This window comes from Aythya ferina (genome assembly GCF_964211825.1).
Source record: "Aythya ferina genome assembly, chromosome: 3".
NCBI lineage: Eukaryota > Metazoa > Chordata > Aves > Anseriformes > Anatidae > Aythya > Aythya ferina.
This window is the reverse complement of record NC_140298.1, coordinates 4977549-5000619: the sequence shown is the minus strand read 5'-3', so window position 1 is coordinate 5000619 and position 23071 is coordinate 4977549. Positions and strand designations below refer to the sequence as shown.

The following is a 23071-nucleotide window of genomic DNA, read 5'->3' as shown; positions in this document are numbered from 1 at the left end:
TATTGGTCACAGCACTCTAACAAGTCTGTGACCTCCTAATCTGCATACTGCAACTGAACTCCCACATATACATTTTTAATGATTTTGGTGAAAACATGATATTTTCTTTTTCTCTGCTTGTTAAGTGGAGCACAAACAAAAATATCTCATATATGGAAACAAGAACTCATTACATTTGTATTGATCCATCTACTGCTCTTCCTCGTTGCCTTTTCTCTCTGTTGCAGACAGAGGTTGGACAGAAGCTCTGGAGGTCCTCCTGGCCAGCCTCCTGCTCACGCACAGCAGGGCCAGCTTCAGGTCACACCGGGTTGCTCAGGGCCACGTCCAGTCAGTCTCCAAAAGTGGAAAATTCACAGTTCCTCGGGAATAAAGTGCTAAACCACTGGTGCAGTGCTGAACTTTCTTCTTATATTCAGTCAGATTTCCCCTTGCTGTTACCTGCGGCAGCTGCCTCCCGTCCTTCCACTGCACACCTTTGAGGCTGGCTCCATGCCCTCTATACCCTCCTTTTGGGTCATGGAAGACTCTCATAAGATCCCCTTAACTAAATAAGTTAGGATCCTGCAGACCTGTTCCCCAACCTTTCCTCAGCTGTCTCCAACCTTACCTGTGTCTCTGTCGAACTTGAGGAGATTCCTGTGGGCCCATTCCTCCAGCTTGTCCCTGCAACAGTCCCTGCGGCCAGCATCCTCACTTGCTAGCGTATCAATTCACTTCCCAGGGGCTGGTGCCAGCTGCAAGCTCACTAAAGCAGCACTCCGCCCTCTTGATCAGGTTGCTGATGAAGATGTTAAACACCAGCAGCCCCTTGGCACCTTCAGATGCACCCTGCCCCGTCCCATGGGTTTGTTAGTGCCACGCTACCTTAGTGATCTTTAGTTTTCCTCTAACACAGGTACCACCTCACCTCCAGACTCTGCCACTACGCACAGAGGCCTGCAAGCAGATCTTGCCAGTAAAGGCCCCCAGCAACACACTGAATGCGTCAGCCTTGTCCCATGCCTTTCATCGCTGGCCACAGACAGCAGAAGGCCCTCATCCTCCTTGGCTTCCCCTTTGTCAATGACATACCTGTAGAAATGATCTGCTCACCCTTCACAAGCCTTGTGAGTTCCAACTCCAGCTGAGCTTTGAGTTTCCTAATTCTGTTGCTACACACCTAGGCAACATTTCTGTGCTCCTCTTTGGTAGCTTGTCCCTGCTTCCACCTCCATGCTTTTCCTTTTTGCATTTAAAATCAGTCAGGAGTTCCCCATTCAGCTAAGCTGGCCTCCTGCTTTACCTGCTCAGCTTCCTGAACATCAGGATGGACTGTTCTTGTGCTTTGAGGAGGCTGTCCTTGAAGATCAAGCAACTTTCATGGGTCTCTCTGCCCTCCAGGGCAGACTCCCAGGAGATCCTGCCTACCAGTTCCTTGAACAAGCCGAAGTCCACACTCTTGAAGTCCCAAGTGATTATTGCATTACTCGCCTTTCCCTCTTTCCTCAGGTTCTTAAACCACCATCCTATGATATTGCAGCCAAGTCATCCCCAAACATTTCTTCCTTATTCATGAGCAGCAGGTTGAGCACTGTTCCTCCATCAGTCAGCTCATCCAGCACCAAAAAGTTGTCTCTGATGCCCTCCATGAGTCTCCTGAATTGCTTACACGCCATCAAGCTTCCAGCAGATAGGGGAAGGGTTATGGATCTCCTAAAAGGGGTTTGCTTAGTATCAGAAAAGTGAATCCTCTTCTTGGTAACTGGAATTTTGCTTGTGTTAAGAGCAGAATATTCCTATTGTGACCTTGTAAGCCACCGTACTATCATTGTACATGTAAGTACCCTGCAGGATCACAAGTGGAACCTGTATAATCTAAATGCAGCGATTACAAGTGACTCTGGAAGGGGTCCGTTCAGACTCGTGGAGGATCTCTGGAGTTCTGTACACAGTGTAGAAGTGAAGGCAACGCAACACAGAATTAATGCCTGAAGTGTTTGCTTATTGCCAACTAGGGCCTGTGGGTGAGCAGCAGTGGCTTGTGCCAGGAGCTGAGGAAGAGGCATAACGTGACCTACCTGAGTGAGGAAAGCTCCCAGCCAGCCAGTCTGCCTACTGCACCCGTCCAGAGGGCAAGGCCAGGAAATGAGCAAAGGAAGAAGCATTTCTGTACCTTGTGGGCCCTGTCCAATCCCCCCAGTCAATGACTGTCAGAGTCTTCATTTCTTATCAGAAAGACAGGATCTGCAGAAGTGCCACAGAGTAGCATCAGGAACCTGACCCTCTCTTTCTGAAGGACTCGGTTACTGGCTGCAGGCAGCACCTTTGCTGGCTTTAAATCAGGCAGTAGGTAGTTTTTTGGACTTCTGGCCAAATTCTCATTCAATCTTTCAACCCCACTGAAACCAGAGTAAGCATAAGGCAAGCTTGGCCTTCAGTTTGAACTGGCTCGCACAGCTTACACAAGCTCAGAAGAAGCCTGGTGATGTAAACGAGTGCCTGATTTGGCTGTGACTCACTCACCCTGTCACACAGCCCCAGTGACTGATCTGTCCTGGCTCTTCAGCAGGTGAGACTTCCGAGGAACTTCTGTCCATACACTGGCTGTTAAGACATTCGTGTCTCCTGGTCATCAAGCTCCCTCCTATGTATCAGACGACCTTAAATCCCCCTGCAACACCCCTACTGCCACCATCCTTATTTGAGCACTTCATAATTTTTACCGAATTTGCCTCCGCAACTGCCCTGCAGGATGGATTTCCCCCAGGTAAATGATAAGGCAACAATGGGAAACTAAGGGCCAGATTTTTTAAACAGAATTTAGTTCAAGTTGCTGCGAGTTTCAATAAACCTTTACTTTGCCTCTGAGCTGGGTGAGCTCACAGCCCCTGATTTGCTTAGTGCTCTGGATTTGTAAGGGTTCAGGCGAAGCAAAAGTGCCAAGTTTCACACTGTTTTGCACATGAAACCATAAATCCCTCTCCAGAACCCCAGGGGCATGCGGGGGGCTGTTGTTCAAAAGGTTCATGAACTTGGGCAGATATCAGAGCTTATAACAACGTACTAAATTAAGTTCTGTCCAAAACTTTTTCATGGGCCTAGCCTACAAAATAGCTAATAAGAACATTTAAAGTTTTTTCCAGAATTGGGCCACTGGCAAAAACAAAACAAACAAAAAAGAAATATTGCCATATTTCATTCTTAGCTTATCTTTTTTGGTTAATTCAGTGCATTACTTTCTCCTGGTAAATGCACAGGCAGTTTTCTTTAGATTTTTTAACTTTTGCTAGGTATCTAGATATGATTCTTTCCTACTTTGTTTTTAAGGTAGGCATCTACCAAACCAAGACAGAGGACCACATTCCACAAGGTGAGACTACATGAAAATGTTTACTTGGCCTAATCATAAAATAGCTATTCTTCTAAAAAATCTTTAGTACACAACATAAAGTAACCCTTTGCCGGTATTCCTTATCTGCTCACTTCAGTAAAAAGCTAAATCAAAGTAATAGAAAAATCTTAAGTAACAATAGTTACCACCCCAAATCCATTCTATTACTCCGATAACTCTGGCTTTCAGTGAAAACAACAACCAGTTTTCACTATCTTCTTCCAGTGAAGTTTTATAGAGGAAAATTTGCCATTCAAAAATCAGGATGTTCATTATATCGACTTGAGAATAAAACTGAGAAAAATATTTGCTCACCTATTCTGCAGGCAAACACATCAGCACATTAAAAAAGCACTCAGTTGACAGTTGCTTTGAAAAGCAAACTTCAAGAGAAAGGCATATCTTGCCAGCCAGATTTGAGACTTCCTAATGATAAATAACAACTTAGTCCATTATGACCCTAGCATAATGCCACTCATCCTAACAAGGAGAGAGAGAGACAGGTTTTCTTGCCTACAAAGCAGTCATTCTGATAAGTTAATACACAGAGCAGTGGCAAGGACTCTGGTTTGATTAATACTGAAGTCACCACTGCAACGGATCCAGCTGAAGCTGTTCAGAGTAGCACAGCTCTTCCTTCCATATCTGTACAGTGAAACCTCATTTCGATGTATATTTACCACCGACTTGCCAATAACTAGCATAACAAGCAGGATCAGATATTCTGACAGCTTATAGCACGACACAGTGTTTTGTGAGTAGCTTGCAAAGCACTTTAGTAACAGAAGTGCTGAGGGGTGATGGTCATCTCGAGAGCCAGTGAAGAACCCGGGTTCCAGGACCTTCAAAACATTTTTCCATCCTGACTGACATCCTTCTGGGAACAGCAGCCCTCTGCCTCTTAGAGGAGCCCTCTAAGCCTTCCACTTAGCTCTGGGAGTAGCATCAGTGGTTACTGTAGACAGCTTTTCATTCCCTGCCTGCCCAACACACAAAACTGGCATGGCCAAAGAGAGTAGGGAAGAAAGAGATAGGAGGAAAAAAAAAAAAAAAAAAGAGAAAAAGACAAAGGAAAAAAAAAAAAAAAAAAAAGGAAAAGAAAGGGGGAGAAAAAGGAGAAAAGAGAAGAAAAAAAACCTGAAGGAACCTTTAATCTCTTAAGGGAAAAAAAAAATCAGCAACAACAAAAAACTTATTAATGGAATGTTAAGATTGTGTATTAAACCCACAAAAGTCAGAAAATGAAGGATTTAAAGACTCCCGTGGCTCTTTTAACCCTTCCCTCTGCCTGCGTGCATTACAGGCTTTTCATTACACACCCACGTAACACTGGGCAAAGGGACATAACCGTAGGTGATGTTTAAGTGGGAGCATGGCTTGTTATGAAGTAAAGCTACAGAAATGAAAATGTTAATAACTAGTCGCTTTATCTTGTAAAAGTTTAATATTCACTATTAAAGAATGGCAGGACACTAAAGAAATGGCAAGATGTTGTTATGGACCTAAATGAAATATTGAATAAATGAGCTGTTCCCCCCAGTAAATATTTTCATTGGAGTTTATTTGCAGCAGAATTTATCTCCCCGTGAACCCAATATGATGGCAATATATCACGGTAAGTAACTGTCCCCCAGTTTATGCCTGTGCGTAAACAAGTCTCACTGAAATAAGCTGTTTGCCCTGTACCAAACACCCCCAGATTTTTCAGTCCCGTGCCTGCAAAATTCAGCATGCTCCCTCCTGCTAAACCCTCTGCACGCTCTGTATCTGCCACACTTGGGGTAGCTGCACACTTCCCACCCATTAACACGCACATCCTCTTCGTGAGCGAGGAAATACTATTATCCTGGCTGTACAAATGAGAATTCTGGGCACTGAGAGATTAAAGCTAAGCATTTCAAAGCATCCCAGTTAATTAAAATGACTGGAAAATGGGTGTCCAAATTGTTTAGATACCTTTGAAGTCTCAGAATAATTATATTGCTCAAGGTCACACAGGGAGTTTATGGCTGACCCACAACTTGAACCCAGATTTCCAGCGTCCCACTCCAGCACCTTAATCACAAAGCCATCTTTGCTTTCCAATTTAATACTGGCCAGACCTGGTTCACATGCAAACCTGTTACCAGCGGACGAAACCTGTTATTATGCCATCTAATGTAGCTATCTATCTCTACCCTACAGGATAAACAGCAGCGCATTTGGGCATCTCTAAATTCTTTCAGGTACGTATCATTAGAAAACACTTAGGAGGCAGGGAGAAACTATTTGAGGATAAGCACAAAAAGACAGCGAGGGGCCCTTCCGATGGTGCACTGCAACCCCGCAGCACAGGGAGGTTTGCAGTCTCTCCACTCCTTAGTCTGGTGGCCCTGCTGCTCAGACTAGCCCTTTTTTCTGATGCAGTATTTGACTAGCAGCATCTCTTTTTAACAGGTTTGGCTGCCAAAGCCAGTCCTGTTGCTACCAGCTTGGCCGTGAATTCTCTGCCTTCTGTGATAAGGCCCGCTTGACGCTACAGCCAACAGTGCTGCCATGCTTCTTGCCACCAGGCGGGCTGGATTAGAGCAGAAAATAAACCTGCAGAGATGTTAGGAGTAGCACCAAGACTTCAGCAGCAGAGCAGCTGGTGGAAGAGCCCTCTCCCAAAGAAAAGCTCAGGAAGGCCCTGACAGAGAAGCCTCCACACGATGCAGACCGAGGGGCTTGTGCACGCCGCGCTGCCAGCTGCTAGCGCTCAGTGCCACTCGTCAGCCTCTCCCGCGTCGCTGCAGTCTTTGCACAGAAGAGGGCTGCACTTCACAAGCCAGTTTTGATATCCACTAACAAACCTGACCTCAGCTTCATTTCTCTCGGGCATACACTCTGGTTACGCACTCCTCTCATTTCCAGCTGTAAGTCAGAAGGCTGCCTTGGCCAAAGAGCCTCTGATTGTTGGCACAAAGCATCCAGGCCTTCGAATGAACCGATGCAGTTACATAAAGCAAAGCTCCCCAGATAGGATTCAGTCTCGGGTTCTCCCTAGACACACCAACACCCTCCAGGACGAGGAACGCAATGCAGCACAGAGATCAACACAAGGCACGCACACACTCAATGTGCTGACTCTTTATCACGGAGGTTGCTAATTTCCCATGCTAAGAACAACCTTTGGAACTAAAATGAATTATGAGTCTCATTCTGAGTGCATCAAAGAGTAGACAGCCTTTTTAAAGTAGTCGAGATCACCTCAGCTGTGCTTTTGTTATCTAGCCCAAGGTTAAGGATTTGGCCTTGGGCTAACAATTGGCTCAGAAAACCAGGATCATATAATGAGAGTTCCAGGAAGAGAGAAAAACCAAGGCTTGGTAAAGGCACATTCTTCAAAGTGTCCCAGCATCTGACCCTTTTTTCCCCTCCCCCTCAGATGAATGGGGTAAAAAAAAGAGAGGACTGGAGCCTGAAACGCTGAAGGATGTATTCACATACAAGATGAGCCGGAAAGACATTCCAGATTGTTCCCAGACACTCAGGCTTACAGAACAACAAACTTTCCTCACCAGTTAGATGGAAAAGTTGGCAGTAAGCCGCTGCATGGCTAAGGTCTCAAGAGGAGGCAGCTGTTGGAAAGGGCAGCACCTGGTTTATTTTCTTTGATATAACACACAAGTTGGACTACTTCGATTTAAAAACCTGCAAAAACAGGCTAAGACCTTCCAGCAGGTGAGAACTGCAGTAGCTACCTGCCAGCAGAATGGCCTGCTGGGTTACACAGAGCTGATCACAAACTACTGCCCTTTTTTTTTTTTTTTTTTTTAAGGTGTTTTTTTGTTTGTTTGTTCTTGTTGTTGCTTGGTTGGTTTTGGTGGTGTTTTGTGTTGTGTTTTTTTTCCAGAACCTGCACATGGGAGAGTCACAGACCACTTTCCCAACCTTTGCTGCCGACAAACACCAGAGCTCCACCCACGCTCTCCACTCCAGTTTCCCAGGCGTTGGTCCTTCTCCCCAAGGAACTCTGCAGTGGGCATGAATCAGTCACTTAGCAGGTGTGTAGGATCTCTCTCTAAATGACTCTGCCCTCTAGGGTACATTTGGGTTATATTTTCAAAGATGAAAATCTTTTCATTTGCAAACCTGGGAGAATTCTTTGCCCAACCTGTCAAAAAGTACTTAACAACCAGCTATTTCCTTTAAAAAAAAAAAAAAAAAAGTTAAAAAATAAAAATAAATCGCCAGACCAGGAAAAATAAATCAATTAATCTTTGATTCTCCCCTCAGTAACAACATCATCCAGAACATAGGCTATTGCTAAACCTAAGTAACTAAAAGTGTTGATGGACTTTAAAAATACCTGCAATTAAGAAAAGGAGAGCTTCAATTCCATTTCCTTCTGAGTTTTGGGTCTCAAGGTGCCATTCTGAGGCTTTTCCCCAGAGTGTGAGGAAATTTCTTTGTAGGGATCTCAGATTTTGTGGTGTATTCACAGCATTCCAGCACTGGATGCTTTAAAGTAAGCCTGCATGATGCCACTGGTCTGTACATTGAAAGCTAAAATAATAGCTACTTTTCTGCCATTCCAGTAACCTAGGCCTTGAACAACAGGAATAAAAGACAATCAATAATGCCAATAGTATTTTGCAGTACAAAGCTGCTCATTTTCCACTTAAAGCTGCTGGGCCTATATTTTTTTTCACAGTTCCTGGGCTGGGAAAACAGCTTCCACACGCATTAGGAGCTGGTCCAACGACAACAGTTTGTGACATCAAAACCGCCTTCGTGTCAATACTACGATGTCAGCTGGAGGATCAGGACCTTTCATGAAAATGCACAAGGATGCTGGACTCTTAAAAGAGCAAGCTTCCTTTTAAGTGCAAGATCTTTTCCTTCAAAGGAAAAGAGAAAATGCAAGCAGAAAAGTTGTGTCAGAACTGTCCTTAAAATAGAATATTTAAAACAATTGTCAGCGAGCAATGTTTATCAGAAATAATACATACCCTGTCTCTCTTCCTAATTCCTAACAAGCCAATAACTCCAATGGTCTATGGAGTCCCATACGAAGTTATTGATAAGTCATGAGAAAAATGCAAAAGTCAAGATTATAATGAAATGAATCATTGTTTCTGGCTGTAAAGCAGAGGCATTCTGCTCAGCCCGCGTGTTTGGTGCAGTGGCAGGTCAGACATCCTCTCCCCTTCCCCCTCCCAACACCATTGGCCTTGCAATTAAGCTTCAATATGCCTGTGTGTATATTATTGATGTGGAAACAGCTATTTCCATCATGCCGCAGACATTCTATACTTTTGAAGTCTGTGGTTACAGAGTCATTATTCCGTACAACACTTTCCCATCACTAGGGTGTGCAGGATGCCATAAAAAAAAGTTTTTGTGAAAGTTCCAAGCTACTGGAGTTATGTCAATAGTTACCTTAAATACATTCTTTTTCATATGTGCTCTCCCTGCCTTCTGAGGCTTTGCTTTAATAAAAAGAGCCAGATTGTCTGAGAATGAACTCAGTAGAGCTACGCGCACTTGCAGATCTGGTTGGTATTTCCATCTTTTAATCTGCATGTTGTTTCCAGGATGATGATGCTAGTAATAGTAGTAGTAGTAGTAGTAATAATAATAGTAATAATAATAATAATACATTTGCCTCTGTTTGTAGTGAAACTCTGCTGGAGTTGAATGCTTTGTTTTAATGAGACACACTGAATGAAGCAGCATCCTGCAGTGCAAGAAGTACATGTCAGCTCTCCACTGCCTTGGCATTACAACCCAAGCTACAGTACAATATTCATAATTTTCTTGGTGATCTCCCAGAAAAACCTTCTTAATTTAATCTCTAATGGGATTATCAGCCTCATTAAATCGTAAATCTGCCACAGTCCAGCTGTTGTGGGAACCTGAACTTTTGTTATCAATTCGCTGCTCTCATTTCTCTACCTGAGGTTACTTCAGAAACTTTTAACACTTTCAGCTTCAAAAGCCTGCAGGCCTTTCCCCACTTCCCTCACCCCTAACTTCTTCCCTGCCTTGTTGCCAGCTAAAAAGCCAGACAGCTGCTTCTTTCCTGGAGCTCAGCCAGTATACCCAACCGCTGCCCTAACCCAGTCCAGTTTCTGCACCAAGAGCCAGCCACGTTCTGCAGAAGCCCCCACGGGAATGAACTGTGGGGAGCAAAACCCATCGCTGCCCTGCCTTACGAGCCGAGAGCCAAGCTGACCCACTGCAAGTTTCATTGCTCTGGAGAAGTCCAACAGCTCTCAGCCGCTGTTTGCCTGTCGAGGGCAATACAAGCCCGGGCAGGCAGCACAGCTGAGCCTTCACAGCACTATGTAAATACAGAAGCAAATGAGCTCTGGCCCTCAGACTGCTGGCAAGTTACAAACATGGTCCCTGGTGCTCCCAGGTGCAAACAACGCGTGCAAAACTTCGCAGGCTTCCCAAACTAAAATTCTTGCTGAAGGCAGGGACAAGTTTCCCTCTGCGAATAAGACAGAAGCAGGAGAAAAGCAGCGTGCCTGCTTCGGTAAGCGCCCACTGCACAAGGCTGGTGGACCAAAGGGGGCTAGACCCCCGAGAGCCCTGACATGTGCCTGGATTCCAAAGAGAAAAAATTTCCACCCTAGGAAACCACTACCGCCTGTTGCAGACACGGCTATCAGAAGTACAGCTCATGAAGGACTAGCACCAGGCAGAAAGGGAAGAACCAATCTTACAGTCATTTTGGCATCCTGTTTGTGCCCAAGCAAGTCCAATGTAGTGGACACACACAAATTGTTACTTTCTCGTACACCTGCAAAACCTCTTAGGAGAAATAAAAAAAAAAAATATAGAAGTTCAGCAGAGTAAAATATATATTCTAAAGGAGCTGGGATTTTTTTTTTCCTTGTACACAGTAGCTTAATAAAATAAAAGACCACCACTCTGATCCAACAGCCTCCTTGCAGCAACCACATGTAAACTCCGGCTTCTGAACTTAACTTCTTCTTTTTCCTATGTAACTAAAAAACAAAGTGGTTTGTGCCTGTAACAACCATTTATAACATTTTAAAAATACATTTTAATGCCTTTGGCTTTTCATCCTCATTTTGAGCAGCTTAAGTCAACTGGGAACAAGCCTTGTGGTTCTCATGTTCTCGCATTATAAGAACACAACAAATCAAGTTCTCATAGCAGCAGCGTGCCCTACTGAAAGGGGAAAGGTTGCCTTAATGTAAAGGAGAAGAGAAGCATTCCATATCCATAATTAGATAAATAATACTTCAGGCAAGATATGGCACCTTTAAAACTGCTTTTTCACTCTTGAATTTTTTCTCTGCTTGTTACTACAGAAACCATCTAGCAACCAGAATCTAAGACAGACTCCACCCAAAACAGAGAAAAACAATATAGACAGAGTAGGCTTTTCCTCCATTTTTCCCCTTCTTTTTTTTTTTTCTCTTTCTTTTCATTCCTTTTCTTTTTTTTTTTTTCAGGGGTGCGTGAGTGCTAAAGAAATATATCTTACTGTGCAAAGGAGAGGAGCATTTTACATGCGGTTGAAACAGTAAAGCTCTGATTACAGATGGCAGAAATGAAAGCAGGGAATGAGTAATGAGCAATGAGAAATGCGTAATGCGGGATGAGGATATAATTTCCACACATCGGCTAAAGAAAGGTTTACACTCTTAAGCAATAAAAACAAACCATTAAGCCAGACCTGCACTGTCAGGAAGTATAAAACAGTTCTTGAAACTCTGCAGTTACTATACAAAAGCTTTTCATAAACTTTTGTTTCCTGATCTTCATAAAACATTAACATCAAGCTGCCATATGGCAATTAGCTGCCTCCTGAAATCAATAAAAAAAAATCAACAATTTAGGAATAGCTATATAATAAAATAGTTCAATAATTATCCTCTTATAATAGTGTAGCAAAGTGTGTCTAATATAAATGCAGTCCAGATGAGCTCCATCTTCAAAGCTGAGAGTACAATAACGTTCCTCTCCAAGCCTCATCAGTACTGATTGCACCACTGCAAGACCTCTACCTGCCTAGCAGGGGAGCAAGCAGGTGATATGACAGTCTGCGGACACCCAAACCCAACGACCACGTGAGCAGGAAAGGTCTCGGTGCCTGATTATGACGAGCCCAGGTTAGCGCAGCAGAACGGATCCTGCTGGGTGAAAATGGCCAGTGCTCTCAGGAGAGCTTACCTCAGCTGAAGATCTTCCCGCGTCATTTTTACATGCTGCTGACCACAGAAGTCCAACTGAATTTTGCGCAAAAATTATCAAGCCACTCGACAAAGCTGTTACTGATTCTCAAAAGGACAAGGAGAGATGCTGATCACATTTGTGTTTAGAGAGATGCTTATCTGAAATGCACAAAGGGTGACATTATCTATCACAATCTCTGCCTATATAGATTATATTAAGTGCCTAGAAGCAACAAGTTTAGGGGAAACGAGCTATAGAGTAACAAGGGCAGTTTTGCGTTCTAGATCTTCTGCTTTTTCTCCTCTTAAGAGGAAAAAAAAAAGCTCACTGCTTCTTGTAGAGCACTGTAACACTAATAAGTACTAACAAACTAAAATAATTTCTAGAGTATTTTGGTAACGGCATACTTTTGGTGTTTAGGATTATTTAGCAGTCATTATCAGACTTAGAAGATACCAGAAAGGCCACATTTCTCAGGAGGGCTGTCTGATCACCAACACTATTTAGCAGAGTCCAGGAACCCAACTGAGGTGTAAGATGATTTTCTACTACCTATGTAGGAAAGCCTCTGTTTTGTTTCCTTTCTTTAAAAATCCTACTCAAACTTCAGTGCAGCACTCTCACATCTCCAATCTAGAGAGTTTAAGGGTTAGGAATTTAAAAAGATATACTTTGAAACCAATTCTGCAGAAATTTGTTGACTTGCCGAGCTTGATGCATGCATATTTCCTCCTCAAAATCAGGAACTGCCGATTCTGTGACTAACACTACCCGGGCATAGCAATGCTTAGAGGAGTGGATCTTCCTATGTTTACAATTACCCGTTGGCCTCACGGTGTGTTTTATGAAGGATGCAATTCTCTGTCAAGCAACAGGAAGTTTGCCTTTACCAGGAACGCAGCATCACGTCATGAGCCAGCTCCTGCTCATGCATAGACAAGCGCTGCAGCCAATTTTTTTAAACCAAGATTACCATCAACGTGTTCTCATGCCTCAGAGGAGATGTAAAGCAGTCGCCACTCTGGAAAAAGCCTCCCTCAGTCTAGTTGCACTCCCTGGACTAGGAGCTACGAAACTTAAGCCTGGCAAGCTTGGAGCTCAGGATCTGGTTAGACATGCCATGGGGTCCTCACTGATTTCAGCAGGCTTGGGATCGAGCCTTTTCTTCTCATAGAAATGGTGCAATCCCTAATTTTTCAGCACTTTACATCCAGCTTTTGAAAAAAGGGGTTATAGAGTATGATAGCGCCGCTGTGACTTGACTGGCACAACCATGTAAATAACTGGCAAATAACCAATAAATTCTTGCAGCACCTTCGCTTTGGCAAGGTTGCTGGATGTGCCACAGCGAGAGCCATCATCTCACCCATCACCACTAACACTGGCGTGCCCTTCCTAACAAGCAAAAGGCAAACCAAAGCTCTGCACCAAGAGACTCCCGCCCTAAAAACAACACAATAGCCAACAAAACAGCACTGGTCTCTTGAAAACACAAATGAGAGGAGGCTGACCACCCAGCAAACTTGCAGGCTACTACGTAGTATCAGCGTGACCAATAACACAAGAACAGAGCCAAACTGCCCAGCAGCAGATTGCTCTCTACTAGTTACTAAAAATACTGCTGCTACAAAGAATGCATTAAGTTTTTATCTCACCACAGAAGATTACATCTTGCCCAATATATTTCTGAGCTCACGAGACAAAAATGGAAGCAGCCAACAAGAAGTTAGGGTTAGTTTTTCTGTCCTCTCTGCCTATTGTGCTTTCCGATGATTAGCAGCAGAGGAAGCGAACTTTTCTGTAAGAGCACCTGTAAGACATCACCAAGTTGCCCTTCTCAGCAACAAGCCTGCCTACTAGTGCCTTTTCCGTAACCCAGAGGATTCTGGCAACCAGGAGGAGTTTGGGGAGGGTCATGACAAAGAGGAGGAGGTTTCTGTTAATGGAAGGTTATCCTAGTGGTAAGCCAGAATCAGGTTTCCAGTTGACTTAGAGAGGTCTCTAATGGAACACCCGTACCCGTGGCATCAGAACGTGCTGCCTCGGTTCACCAAATCCAGAAATTGATCCACTCATCAGGACACGAAGCAACACAAGAGGGCTCTGAGGTCTCCAGAGGTGTCAGCACAGAGTCACTCCACGTTCACTACACACGGCAGACAGCTCCCGAGATAGGCAAGGACTTACCACTGGTAGTCTAACACAATTTCATTCTGCTCCTGGCTTTGGTGCACTTTGCAGCGGATCACCAAGAAGCCACTTTAACCTACTTCCCTGCCATACTATTTCAGCGTAACTTTCGTGCAACAAGCAACCCAACCTCTGCACGCTCATCCCATGTTCCTCAACCAGTGAGCTGACTGCCGTACCAGTCCTTTAACACGCAACAGGCACAACGAGTAGTAGCTTCGATGCTGAGCTCACCAACTGCAAATCACGCTTTTGCCCCTTGCACAAAGAATTTAAAATGTAAAAAGATGTAAGCACGAGTTATCCTGGTGACGGCTGGACAAGCGAACCACGTTTTCTTACAGACTGGACTTTTCAAAAAGACATAGCAGAGTTCTGTGATTTATTATCTGAAATAGATTTAAACATTTTTTGGAAAAAAATAAAAAATAAAATAAAAAAAAGCTTTCAAACACAAAACCCTGGAAAGGAAGACAAGCTAATCTGCAAAACAGCAAAACCGTCAGCTGAGGTTAGATAGGAGGCTGCATGACAACAACCTGCTGTATGAAGGGCAAAAATTGAAGATTAATTTCACTATTACACTCCACAGAAGTGAGCTCTCATCTGAGGTGAGGAAGTATGCAACGCTTTTTCAACTGTTAAAGACAAGGGCCAGTACAAATACGATAATCATTCCTCTTTAGCATACATAATCACAGAAAAAAAGATGACATTTTCGTTTTTATTATTTTATATTTGGCCAGGACTTTTGAAGGAAGGACTTTTAAAGGAAACATCAAACATTCACTTTTCTGTAGGTCTAGAAAGGACTCAGTCTTCCCCCACCCCCACCTCCCCTAGGACTTCTATTGGCCCTTCTTATATTCACTCTGCAAATTAGTTGGGAATAGCAGTATTTATACTAGATCAGCAACGTCTGGTTCTTATCCAAATGTTCCACCTAAAGAGGATGCCAGTTCTCATGGATTGGACAGCCCACCCTGCAGCATTCCTGAGAATTGTACTATATAATAATCTTGAAAGTCAGCAGAGTGGATTATCCACTTTTTTCTGGACTTGAACTCGTGACCTTAACAGTAGCACAGCAGAAAGCAAATGTGCTATGCACTTTGCCATAGTAACCTTCCATGTATTCTTTTCAACTTAAATACACACAATTGAAACAGCTACAATTTTGGAAAATTATGTACAAACCCTATATTTTTTTCTTTTTGATTACATATAAATACAAATTAGCTATTCTTCTAAAAAGTGGTTATAATAGTAAATAAATACAAAATAAGAATCTGACCATTATACTTCATGTGCTGGGGTTAAACCCATATAAAATGTACAACTAAAATACATTTAAAATCTTTAAAGGAATATTTCTCTGATTAAAATATTTGTTTTCCCAACTTTTTCGTAGACATAAATATATTTTCAAAATAGTTGTGTTTTTTTTTTTCTTTCCATTTCATTACATAAATAAAGTCTTCATTGGGAAATATTAAAGTGTCAGCTTTTTTTTTTTTTTTTTCTTTTTGTGTTTGTCTAATATATTTGCTGTGTTAGCGGCACCCACAACCCTCCACAACCATATCTTGATAGTTCTTTAATACAACTTTTTCGTTCTCATCAAGGTAGAGCATTGAAATAGCACTCAGTTCTGTCGGCACACAGCAAGCCTTGGGGATTTTGGAATTCACTGAATTGACCAAAGTCTGAACAATGGCATGGTTTGTTGAGTTTAGATGGTCTGCCAGTGGAAAAGGACATTCCCCGTGGCAGTAAAAGGCACTATACCCCGGCGGGGCAACAATCCAGTCATTCCACCCCACATCATTGAAGTCCACATATAACGGATGCCTTTTGCAACTGTATTTGTGGCGTTTACGCTGTTTGTGTTTCACTTGACGCTTTTCTCTTTTATGAAGCGGGTGTCCCTTGCCATCATGCCCAAACGTTACTAATAATGGCCTGAGCTGAGACCAGCTATCTTCATCCTGATGTAAAGACCTGCTAATCCTAACGTGCCTCTTGGAGGCACTGTTCTCTTTGTCCAAGTGAACCACCTCTACCACAAACCCATGATTAGGTTGTCCATGTGCAATCCACCTCAAAACAGCTGGCGTTACATCAAAACTTTCCCATTTACTTGCATTATGATGCACCAACCTGGTGTCCAAAAGTCTTGTGACAGGGTCCTTAGAGGTGGCTGTGGCTGGCTTTATAATTTCATAAATATTAATACGGTGATGGTAGCTGCTGTTGTTCTCAAAGGCTCCGTGCACCTGTTTCCGAAAAATCTGGAGTTCAGCTGAGGTGATAGACTCCTCATTAGGGATGGAAGTTAAATTAAAGAAGAAACGCCGTGCTGTTTTCCCACTCGTTTCTGGCAGTTCTTCCAAAACTTCTAATTTGATTAAACAGGGAGGGGGGGGAAAAGAGAGAGAGAAAAAAAAATCAGGAACTGAGACAAGCAACCAAACCCCTCAGTTAGTCTGCTGCTGGCAACTTTCAAATGACAGTTCGCACACGTGACATACAAGGTCTGAAAGACTCGCAGGCAGAACATACCCTCTCCCTTGTCTTTCTGTTTATTTATGCAAGCACGTATAGCATGAAGTTAAGAACGCTTCATTCATTGTTATGCGCTTTGATTGAATGCTGGTGCCCTTTGCATTCCAGGTAGTTATAATGAGTGGCAAGGAACATGAAGCATTACGCTGGAATTCAAGGACATCAGTGAGAAAACTCAAGCACTGTAGTTAGCGGAGGCCTGATGAGAATCATTAAAACTGATTGAGGATTTAGGGTAATTATCTCATTTTGGCATTTTTCGAGAATACAGCTCTAACGTCAATCCCTTAAACTCCATTCTCAACACTGGAACTCCCCAATTTAGGTAACTTATTTAATCTCGATGTAGGGATTTGTGTGTCTTAATTAGAGACAGCGAACTCAACATCTGTAAAGGCGCTTCTCGAAGCACACCCTAGTGTTTGCTCGAAAGGACTGTAAAGAATGGCAGGAGGGTTCAACTGCTGAAGGGGATGGACAGTGAAGGGATGACGAAACAACAGGTTTTCCAAAACAAAACAAAACCCTAAACCCCGTGCCATTCTCCCCTTTCAGCCAACAAACTCTTGAATGGGACTTCAGGGGGAGTACAATGTATCTAGGGCTGCTATGAGCTATGTTGTTGCTAAAGGCACTGAAATGATGGCAAGTGCTTGCCCAGGGAAATCCCTCTAAAATCATGACTTTTAATTCTGGTGCTAAGCATCCCAGAGAAAGACTCACTTTCTGAATGGCTGCAGGAACTGGTGCAAGCAACTCTTAGTCCCATAACCATTCCCTGCTGGTTGCAGCAGGACTTCCAGTACAAGGTAAGGCTCGGCTTTATGGCATTTCAGGACCAGACCAGTATTTATGAATAAGGCAGAAGCTTTGAGTGGTCACAAAACAAACTCCTGCTTTAGTAAGTCATGAACTGCGAGGGAGAACTCAATGAAAAATTGGAGTCACACTGATTTTTTCTACATTTTGTGAAAATTGGAGAATAGCTTTTATGTCAAAAAGAGTCTGTCACAACACTGCTACTTCAAATGTTTTTGCATCTGCCTCCAAACCGTAAAGGTTGCCCTCGCAGCTCCTCTCTCGCTTAGTGCCATGCCTGCTGTGCTCAGGTTTAAAAGGAACGAGCCACGCGCTGGCTTTTCCCCCTTCACTGCTGAGTGTTTACTTTCCACGTAGGGAAGCAGGCTACAGCGAGAGGTTACGTTTCACCATTCACCTCCTTTCCCACCATGGTGCTTTCCACTAACCACCACCTCCACTTCTCCGAGGCCACCTCCTTTACCCATCGGACCCCTTACATCCTAGCAAACTTCTTTTTTTTTTTTTTTTTTTCGCCCCGGTTTCGCGCTGGGGAGCGTGGGGAAATCACATTTTCATGACTTTTCCAGCGAGCCCGCTGCGTGCCAGCACCGGAGACTAACAGCCAGGAAAGATTACAACCTGGGGAAACGTTTCCCAACGAGCACGCGAGCGACGCGCGCCACCGGCTCCGTGGGCCTGGGCGAGGAGCTGCTCGACGGGAGCTGCTCTGGGGGAAAGGCGCCCACCAGGGCTGGGGCAGGGGGCCCCGAGGTGCTGCCAGGGCCGGGTGCCCGGCTCGGGGGGCTGGCCGGGCACCCGCTGCTTTTAGGGCCGAGGGGCCTCCGGCAGCGGGCGGCCGTGGGCTGGGTGGCGTGGGGCCGGGGCTCGACGGCTCCTCGCAGGGATCGGCCGAGGGTTTCGCTCGCCTCCCACGGGGATTAGGCGGGGATTAGCAAACTCGGGCAGGCTTCGTATTGGAAGCGAGAGCTGCGGGAGCCGCCGCGCCGGGGCCGCCGGCACCCAGCCGGGACGCAAAGCGCCGGGACCCCCCCGACGGGGCTCCGCGGGGCCCCCCCGGCCCTCCCCGCCCCCGGACACCCCCCGGCCGCCCCTACCTTCGTGGTGGAAGCTGCGCACGGTGTTGGCGCGGCTGGCGGCCCTCTCCAGCGGGTAGCCCAGCGCCGGCGCTTGCCCCAGCCGCTGGCCAGCGTGCAGGCGGTAGAGGTCCAGCATGTAGGGCGGGATGACGACGTCCTTGCCGGGGCTGGGCCGCCGCTTCAGCCCGAACATGTGGAGCAGGCGCAGCTCGAACTCGCCCAGGAGCTCCTCGGGGCGCTGCGCGGCCGGGGCGGCGCGGCCGGGCTCGCCGAGACGCCGCCGGCCCCCGGGAGGCATGAGGCCGGCCGCGCCGCCCAGCAGCACCCGGCACAGCAGCAGCGCCAGGAGGGAGCGGGTCGCGGCACCCATCGTGGACCTGCGCGGGGGAGGAGGAGGAGGAGGCGATGGGAGGCAGTCAGCGCGGGCAGGGGGGGGAAGGAGGGGTGGGAAAATGGGGGTGGGGGGGGGGCACGGCCCGCAAGGGGGTCCCACCCCGGCTGGGGGAGCCCCGTCGGGGCGGGAGGGTCCCGGGTCCCCCGCGGCGGGGGCCAGAAGGGGCCAGGAGGGGCCGGGGCGCCCCGCAGCACGCACGGGGGCAGGGGGCCGGGGCCGGGGCGGCCGCTGTCAGCCCGGCCGGGGGCACCGAGGGGCCGGGCCGCTGCCCTCGGGGCGGCACAGGTGGGAGCCCTGCACGGAGCCAGCTCCCCGCCGCGCTGCCGGCTCGGCACGGCTCGGCTCGGCTCCGGGGCCGGCTCCGCACCCCCCCCCCCGGGCCGGAGAGAAAGGCAGGGTTATTTTTCTCTCGGCGGAGCGCGAGGAGGGGAAGGAGGAGAATACAAATCCTGCTAGGTCCTCAGCCAAAGCCGCAGGACGTCCTTCTCCCCCGTGAGACTCGGCGCCGGGTTACTGCTCCCGGCACGGGGAGCGTTAGCGGCCCGGCCCCCCTCTCTCTTGCAGAGCGCCGGCACCTCCGCCGTGGCCCTCGGAGTCATCCTGCGGGAAGGCTGGCAGCGGCTCGGCGACCGCCAGAGCTATACCTGTGTGCAGCAGCAGGGGTTGTGTCTGCAGGAGGGTTTTCTGCTCTCGGGGTGTTTTTCCCGCATCACTTGGTGTTACTCCGAACTTCGCTGCTGCTCCTCTACAGCTGCCGAGCAGAAACCAGAAGTTCCCTGAAGTGCAGTCCGCCCCAGAAACATACTTTTAGCAGCCGGTTTGGGAGGCAGGAGGCAAGTCCCGGCCAGGGAAGGGCTTCTCCCTTTTAAAAGCAGCGATCGAAAAGTTGGTGCTTCTTCTTCTTCTTCCTCCTCCTCCTCCTCCTCGCGTGTGTGTGCGTGTGCCTGCCCGTGAATGGGTGCCTATGTGTCTACGGAGTTCAAAGGCTCCTTGTGAGAAATGTCCTCTGCATCACCCGCCCCGCACAGATGGACATTTACCGGCACTCCCGCAGCACCATTGAGCCGAAGCTTCACTTTTCTCCGCTCCCTTAAAAAAGAAAGAAGGAGGGGGGGGGGGGGGGGGGGGGTGGAGGGAAGGGGGAGGGAAGATGAGGGAAGGGAAGGGAAAAAAAAAAAAAAAAAAAAAAAAAGGGTGGGGAGAGCAGCCCGCAGCGGCTGCGCTAGGGGACAGCGGCGGGTGCGCGGCCGCCTCCCGCCCCGCGCCGCACCATGGACGGGGCCGGCCGGGGCCGCGGGGCTTTTTGTGGCGGCGGTGTCACGACCCCGGCGGCTCGGGGCCGGCGCCAATCACAGGCGCCCTGTGGGAGCGGGCTGCGGCCCCGCACGGCTTTTAAGGGAGGCGCCGCCTCCCGGCCTCGCTCCTGCCCTCCCCGCCTCCGCCCGCTTCCCTCCCGAGCCCGCCTGAGCCGTGCCGAGCCCGGCCCGGGTCGCGGGACGGGGACGGGGCTGGGGCAGGTCCCGGTCCCGGTCCCGGTCCCGTTAGGACGCGGCCCGGCCCCGCCGTGCGCCCCCGGCCCCGGGGCGAGCCCGGGCTCCGCCGCCCAGGGGCCGGGTGCGGGGCGCGCAGGGCAGCGGCAGCGCCCCCGGCCCCGGCCCCGGCCCCGTCCCCGCAGCGCCCCTCACAGCCGCATCCCGCGGCAGCCCCGGCCCCGGGGCCGGCTCCCCACTTCGCCGTGCCCGGGGCTGTCCCCGCTCTCCTCCCCCGGAGAGAGGCGTCGAGGCCGGCCGTGGAGCCGGGCTCCGCTCCGCTCCGCTCTTCCCGGCTGCGGGTCCGGCCCCTGGCTGCCCGCGTGTTTTTTGGCTGTGGCTGCCCTCCAGTGGCGGAAAGGAGGCGGCTCCTCCGCCGCTCGCCTCCCCTCCGCCCCGCGGCACCTGCCCCCGAGCCCCCCGGCTGGCAGCCCCCCAAGCCCTGCCGCCTGCTCCCCCTGTGGCTGCCCGCCCGCGTCCTTTGCTGTGTGCGGGGCCCGAGGCGATGCCCTGCAATGAGGGGAGGGGAGCGCTCCTGTGGGAGCAGCCTTCTCCCTCCATCTCAGGGCTTCTCCGCCGCTTTGAGGCAGGAGCCTTTGGGCTGGGGCCTCTTGGCCTTCCTCTCACCCTAGGCCGCCCTCAGCTCCACCAGCAGAAGCTCGCTGTGGGGACACCGCGGTGCGATGTGACCCCAAGGGCTGCTGAGGCCGTCCCGTGCCCGCTGCTCCCCGGGGACGGCCGCGGCAGGAGCGGTGCCACGGGGAGCTGAAGGCCCTCCGCGCCCCGGCGGCCTGTCCGCTGCGTTCCAGGGCAGATAATGTTTAATTTTATGACTTCCTGCAAGTCTTTAGCATGAACTGAAGGTGCGTGCGGTGTGACTTCAGGGTATGCCAATTATGTAAATCAGCACTAAAATAACAATGGCAACGTAGTTTACACATCACTGACATTAAATGAGCACTTCAACTTCTAATTGCCATTCCAGTTCAATCTGCAGTGGGTCATGCCAGGAAATAGTCATTTCTTGCCTCAACGCTTACTGCCTGTGCCTGGAGCACAGGCTGTGCTGTGTGCCCGGCAAGGCTTTATCTCCAGGAGCTTTCTGTGTCGGGACGGTGAGCCCTGGGAGGGAGAAGCGTGCTTGTGGTTGCTCTGAAGGCCTGGACCTGCTATCGAGAGCTTCTTGTAGGTTTGCCCCTCTCTGCTTTTAAATACAAGTTGGCTCTCACTGTCATCTGTTGTCTTGGCCATGAGAGACGTTGCCCCTACTAGTTTTTCATCCCTTGGTCTATTCAGTGAACCAGTTTCCCTGTTTGTCCTGCTTCTCCCCAGAAGACAACAGTGAAGCACTTGTGACGTGCCCCCCGGCCCCTGCACGAGAACCTCCTACATCTCGAGCGCCAACATGGCTGAGGCCACAAGTGAAGGAGGACCTTTGGCAGCCAACATCACACACAGGTGCATTCAGCATCGCTCTGTGCGGTGCAAACACACCGGGACGTGCCCACCCAGCCTTAGCTCCCCAAAGGAGCAGTGCAGCAGATGTAACACCCTTGTCGCCTTCCCACCGCGCGGTTGTGGGGAACCAGAGAGGACAAAACCAAAGCTAACCCAGCCGTAATTCCTGGTGCTGCAATTCTGCACAGGCTCCGCCAAACCGAGGAGGGAAGCGGTGCCTCAGCTCGAGTCAGCCCCAACGCAGCGTCATTTCATCCTGCAGATCGAGCCTGCTGAATTCCTGGTGGAGAAACCCGCGCTCACGCTGAAGAGATCCGGTACAGATGTGGGGTTTTTAGGAAACCTGACCATGCATATTTGTTAATCTCCTTTGTGAAACTTCATTTCCCTGCTCCTGAACTCTGTATAGTTGAGTGGACTGATTAATTTCTTCTTTCTTTCCTGTCTCTGCGCCCTACTTTTCCTTCTTTCTTGGTTTAGTGGTTTTTTGGTTTGGGGTTGGGTTTTTTTTTTGAGCCAGTGAGTATTCAATGAGCGACACCTGCTTCTAAGGTTTCAGATCCAGGTGCTCCTTGCAGGCGTCCAAACACAGCTGATAGATCTCGACTTTAAGTATTGTTAGGTTTTCTTAGTGAAATGATGGAAAAGTACCCATACGAGGATAGGTTTTGCAACACCCTGAGTGCCCTTTATCAAGCCCTGAAGGACAAGAAGAAAGTGTTTTTTTCCCACAGCATTTTCTTCTCAAAAATATTATACCAAATGACATTTATATATTGCCACCAGGTAGTGTCTCTTTCCTGGCCTGGTTAAACTGTGCCCACCCATGGCACAAGAATTCGGAAATCTTGGGGGCAGGAGACTTCAGCTGGAGGACCTAGGTTAGAAATGCTCACTGGGGTTTCTGGCCGTTACTGACAATCCTTGCCAAAAGAACCCCACAATTTCTGGTCTAGTTAGAGCTGTGGGTCTGTAGAAACAAGCACGCTGCTCTACGCCTGTCAATAGCCAACAGTTTTACCGCTGACTTCAGCAGACCAGTTAGACCAATGCTGAGAACTTTTAAAATTCCCACTTTAGACTACTTTCCCCCAGGTATGATGAACTTTTGACATGATACATTAATAGCAGAGAGCTTTTTAGTATACATTTTGTACGTTTTCGTGACTAAACCTGCCTCTTATGAAAAATCTGTGCTGAAGCATAGAAAATATACGTGATACAGCATCAAATGCACTCCTGAAAATGAGTTAAGATGTGTTAGTGATGTTGAGGTTTTGGCTTCATAAAGGGTGGAGATTATCTGAAAGCTTTTCTGTTTCTGGACTCTGCTTCCTGCTGGCATCTGTGTGAATATGATGTGTGGTCATTCTTTAAAATACTACTTAATGCTGTTTTCTGAAGATGTATTTGACTTTTGGTGGTTTGTCTTTTAACATCCATCAGTTGTCTCTGCTGCGCAGTCTGTCTCCTTTTCCCATTAAGG

General features: G+C 47.9%; 1 protein-coding gene and 1 long non-coding RNA gene across 6 annotated transcripts in view; one reads left to right on the top strand and one right to left on the bottom strand.

The window, feature by feature from the left end:
• The window catches only part of BMP2 (bone morphogenetic protein 2), a 78773-nt gene extending 59392 nt beyond the window's left edge, over nucleotides 1-19381 (bottom strand). For 2 of the 5 annotated variants that reach the window (XR_014691123.1, XR_014691124.1), the window contains exons 1-4: nucleotides 19243-19381; nucleotides 18223-18581; nucleotides 15902-16139; nucleotides 11549-11709 (exon numbers count right to left, since the gene is read on the bottom strand). Coding sequence is in view for 3 of the 5 variants with exons in the window: in XM_084513703.1 (XP_084369829.1) it covers nucleotides 15295-16139; nucleotides 18223-18574 (1197 nt within the window). In the remaining 2 variants the exon portion in view is untranslated. Of the gene's footprint in view, nucleotides 1-11548; nucleotides 11710-14436; nucleotides 16140-18222; nucleotides 18582-19242 lie in introns of those variants that run through there. The other 3 variants (XM_084513705.1, XM_084513704.1, XM_084513703.1) reach the window with 2 other exon arrangements.
• LOC311433973 lies at nucleotides 17570-19664 on the top strand. Its single transcript, XR_014691157.1, has 2 exons — nucleotides 17570-17847; nucleotides 18995-19664. It is a non-coding gene; the product is annotated as an uncharacterized lncRNA (long non-coding RNA).
• The last annotated feature ends 3407 nt before the right edge of the window (nucleotides 19665-23071 follow it).